Source organism: Staurois parvus, unplaced genomic scaffold (genome assembly GCF_062004578.1).
Source record: "Staurois parvus isolate SC_StPar_1 unplaced genomic scaffold, SC_StPar_1.0 ptg000237l, whole genome shotgun sequence".
In the NCBI taxonomy this organism is placed as follows: domain Eukaryota; kingdom Metazoa; phylum Chordata; class Amphibia; order Anura; family Ranidae; genus Staurois; species Staurois parvus.
Genome location: NW_028318033.1, coordinates 5,764,317 through 5,768,109, shown reverse-complemented (window position 1 = coordinate 5,768,109; position 3,793 = coordinate 5,764,317). Strand labels below are relative to the sequence as shown.

Here is a 3,793-nt window from a genome sequence, read left to right as displayed (position 1 = left end):
GATATTGGATGTGTTGCTGACAGCTGTCCTGCCCTTAAAAAACACACACATGTTTTAGGTTTACTGGTTTCAAGAAGCACTGTCTGATGTGAACCATGCCTCGCAGAAAAGAGCTTTCAGAAGACCTACGATCAAGAATTGTTGACTTGCATGAAGCTGGAAAGGGTTACAAAAGTATCTCCAAAAGCCTTGATGTTCATGTGTCCACGGTAAGTCAGACTGTCTACAAATGGAGAAAGTTTAGCACTGTTGCTACTCTCCCTAGGCATGGTCATCCTGTAAAAATGACTGCAAGAGCACAGCGCAGAATGCTGCATGAGGTAAAGAAGAATCCCAGAGTGTCAGCTAAAGACCTACAGAAATCTCTGGCACATGCTAACATTTTTGTTGACACATCTACAATAAGGAAAACATTAAACAAGAATGGAGTACATGGGAGGACACCACGGAGGAAGCCATTGCTGTCCAAAAAGAATATTGCAGCACCTTTGAAGTTTGCAAAAGAGCACCTGGATGTTCCACAGCACTACTGGCAAAATATACTGTGGACAGATGAAACCAAGATTGAGTTGTTTGGGAAGAACACACAACACTATGTGTGGAGAAAAAAAGGCACAGCACACCAACATCAAAACCTCATCCCCACTGTAAAACATGGCGGAGGGAGCATCATGGTTTGGGGCTGCTTTGCTGCCTCAGGGCCTGGACGGATTGTTGTCATTGATGGGAAAATGAATTCCAGAGTTTATGAAGACATTTTGCAGGAAAACGTACGCCAACTGAAGCTCCGCAGAGGATGGGTGATGCAACATGACAATGACCCAAAGCATACAAGTAATTCAACAAAACAATGGCTGCAACAGCACAGAATACGCCTTCTGGAGTGGCCCAGTCAGAGTCCTGACCTCAACCCGATTGAAATGCTGTGGCATGACCTTAGGAGAGCGATTCACACCAGACATCCCAAGAATATTGCTACACTGAAACAGTTTTATGAAGAGGAGTGGTCCAAAATTACTCCAGATCGTTGTGCAGGTCTGATCTGCAACTACAGGAAACGTTTGGTTGAGGTTATTGCTGCCAAAGGAGGGTCAACCAGTTATTAAGTCCAAAGGTTCACATACTTTTTCCTCCTTGCACTGTGAATGTTTACATGTTATGTGCAATAAAACCATGGCAACATCTAATGTTTGTGTAGTATTATGTTCAGCAGACTGTGTTCTTCAATTGTTGTGACTTAGATGACGTTCAGAGCACGTTTTATGCCCAATTCATGCAAAACTCCACGTAATCCCAAGGGGTTCACATACTTTTTCTTGCAACTGTATATATATATATATATATATATATCAAAATACAATATCCTACAAGTGTATGAATGTGTTTATTTTAAACTTTCATTTGTTTAAACAAGATACTGTAGATGCAAACCTCAAAGCTATGCTGCAATAAAATTAGTGAACCAGGGCTCAAGCAGTTTATTACTATGGGAGACTATAAGCCAGGAGTTAGGAAAAGCTGATCAAGCATCATCCATACTTGAGATTTCCTATTTATCTGACCTGGTGTGTATTGTAGTTCTCCACTAAAAAGATACAGCTCTCACTTTTTCACCAAAATAGATATCATTTCTCCTAAAGTCACCTAATGCGACATATACAGGAAGAGAACATGCATGCAAATAATGTGAACTAAACTACATTTGGCATGTTACTACATCATATTTCCTGTTTCTGTGTTTTGTTCCCGAGCGAAGCAGTCATATCCTCTCTGGCTTCCAGGAAAGTGCATATCAAGGGATGCAGAAAGGGAGTTGAGCTAGTGTGCATATGAGAAAAGCCAGGGATGTGGCACTCTTGGCTTCTACTGTTTGCCTTGTCGCTGGGCTTGGTACCTGTCATTTTTGGGGATGGTAATTTTTGTATCCAGAAGACAGGTAATTGCTACACTGTCAACACTACTGCACTGACATTCGATAAAGCGAACATGACATGTGGCTCCAAAGGATTTCTAGCAACAATGAAAAATCAACAGGAGAAGGAGGAGATCTTGAATATTGTTGCTCGAGTTCAAGACCAGCAAAACATAAGCACCTTTTGGCTTGGACTATACCTACCAACATGTGTTGTTATCGACAAGGAACTATATGGCTTTGTCTGGGTTTCTGGAGGAGATGCTACAGAGGTTACTGAATGGAATAGCCCCCCAAAACCAACATGTACAAAGAAGAAATGTGTCGTTCTGCAAAGCAAGAAAAATATCTCCAACATCAGACCTTCATCTGTCACCTTAGTTTGGAAAGATGTCAAATGTCAAAAAAGGTTTCCATCCATTTGCAGATTTAGAGAATCGAGGCATATTTTGGCAACACAAGACGTGGAAGTGGTAACCCAGTCATCTACAGATCCATATAGGACACATACTTCAATCACAGCCCAATATGCAGAGATATCTTCTTCCATAAAAGTGCCAAGTGACTTATCTAGTTCTTCAGGGTATTCTCTATCCCCAAGTACAGAGCTGCACTCGGCTAGCAGTACATCTGCTCCTGATGATGACAACTTACTGGACCGACTGATAATTCCTTTAATTCTTGGATTGGTTGCTTTTGGGATTTTAGTAATGCTTGTATGGGGTGGAGTGCAAATGTGTATTCGGAAAAGAAAACCAAAGAGGAGAAAATCAATAGCACCAGCCCCACCAGAGGGCAGTGAGACCGATTCTACAGACCACTCATCTAGTGAAGAAGAGGATGATGAAGAAGGAGAAGGGGAATCACAGGACAGGACAGAGGACCCATGACAATGGAACACAACTGCAATCATGCTTGATACAGTTGTGAATTCGGAGTGTGAATACATAAATGCTTGTACATATCGTCAAAAACTTTTACACTATTTGAATAAATGAATGCATTTTTGTTCTAAAGATATAGGTGAGTTGACATGTGTGTGTGTGTGTTTAATCAAGGGTATAACTGTAGTCATGGTGGACAATGTGACTATAATGGGGACCAGAAGTGCATGAGGCCCTGGACTGCCTGGCAGACAGTGATTTATGCAGGTAACAATAGCATTTGACAAATACTTTGGATGACATTTTTGAATATAATGTTAGGTAAACATTATACAATTGCTATAAAACAGTATTTCGTATCACTAAAGGACTTTTAGTTTGAGAAAGAAATTAAAAAGATAGTGGGCCCCTTAAAGTATATGTAAAACCAAAATGTATTTTTCATCATGTTCAGCATGGTATCATACTGTATACAGTTTTCTTGATCAAATGTTTTTTTGGGAAAAGATTGCAAAGCTGTTTTACTTGGAGATCCTGTAATAGGCTGAAAAAACTAAGCCATTGTCTTGTTATTGGCAGCCGTGTTGTCAGTCTGCCATGTAACCTCTTTTGGTTAGCCTATGGGCTGCCTATCAGGTCTATCAGATTAAAATGTTAATAGTTTTGCTATGGGGCCACATCATCCATAATTACAGTTCTCAATTCAATGTGAGCTGTCGGTGAAAGTTTATAAGCTGCTTTTAAAACAGAATACTGATGATAATGCAGATATTTCAACCTGTGAATTACAAAGAACTAAGACCTTTAGTCTCTGTTTTCGATGACCTCACATTAAAACTAGCTAAACTAACTTAAAAAATAGGCTGAAAAAATGAAGCCTTTGCCTTGCAATTGGCAGCAGTATCGGCAGCCTGCCATGAGACTTCCTTCAGTTAGACTATGGGCTGCCTAACAGGTCTAATAAGCAGAAAAGTTAATAGTTTTGCTATGGGACCAA

The 3,793-nt window shown here is 40.3% G+C and overlaps 1 protein-coding gene across 1 annotated transcript; it reads left to right on the top strand.

The window, feature by feature from the left end:
- The first annotated feature begins 1,806 nt into the window (after nt 1-1,806).
- On the top strand, nt 1,807-2,928 carry CLEC14A (C-type lectin domain containing 14A). Its single transcript, XM_089680256.1, has one exon. It carries the CDS (start codon nt 1,846-1,848, stop codon nt 2,800-2,802), a length of 957 nt encoding a protein of 318 aa, XP_089536382.1. The 5' UTR covers nt 1,807-1,845; the 3' UTR covers nt 2,803-2,928.
- Nucleotides 2,929-3,793: the final 865 nt, after the last annotated feature.

Coding starts and splice junctions, on each gene's coding strand:
- CLEC14A (XM_089680256.1), top strand. CDS start 1,846: ATGTGGCACTCTTGGCTTCTACTGTTTGCCTTGTCGCTGGGCTTGGTA.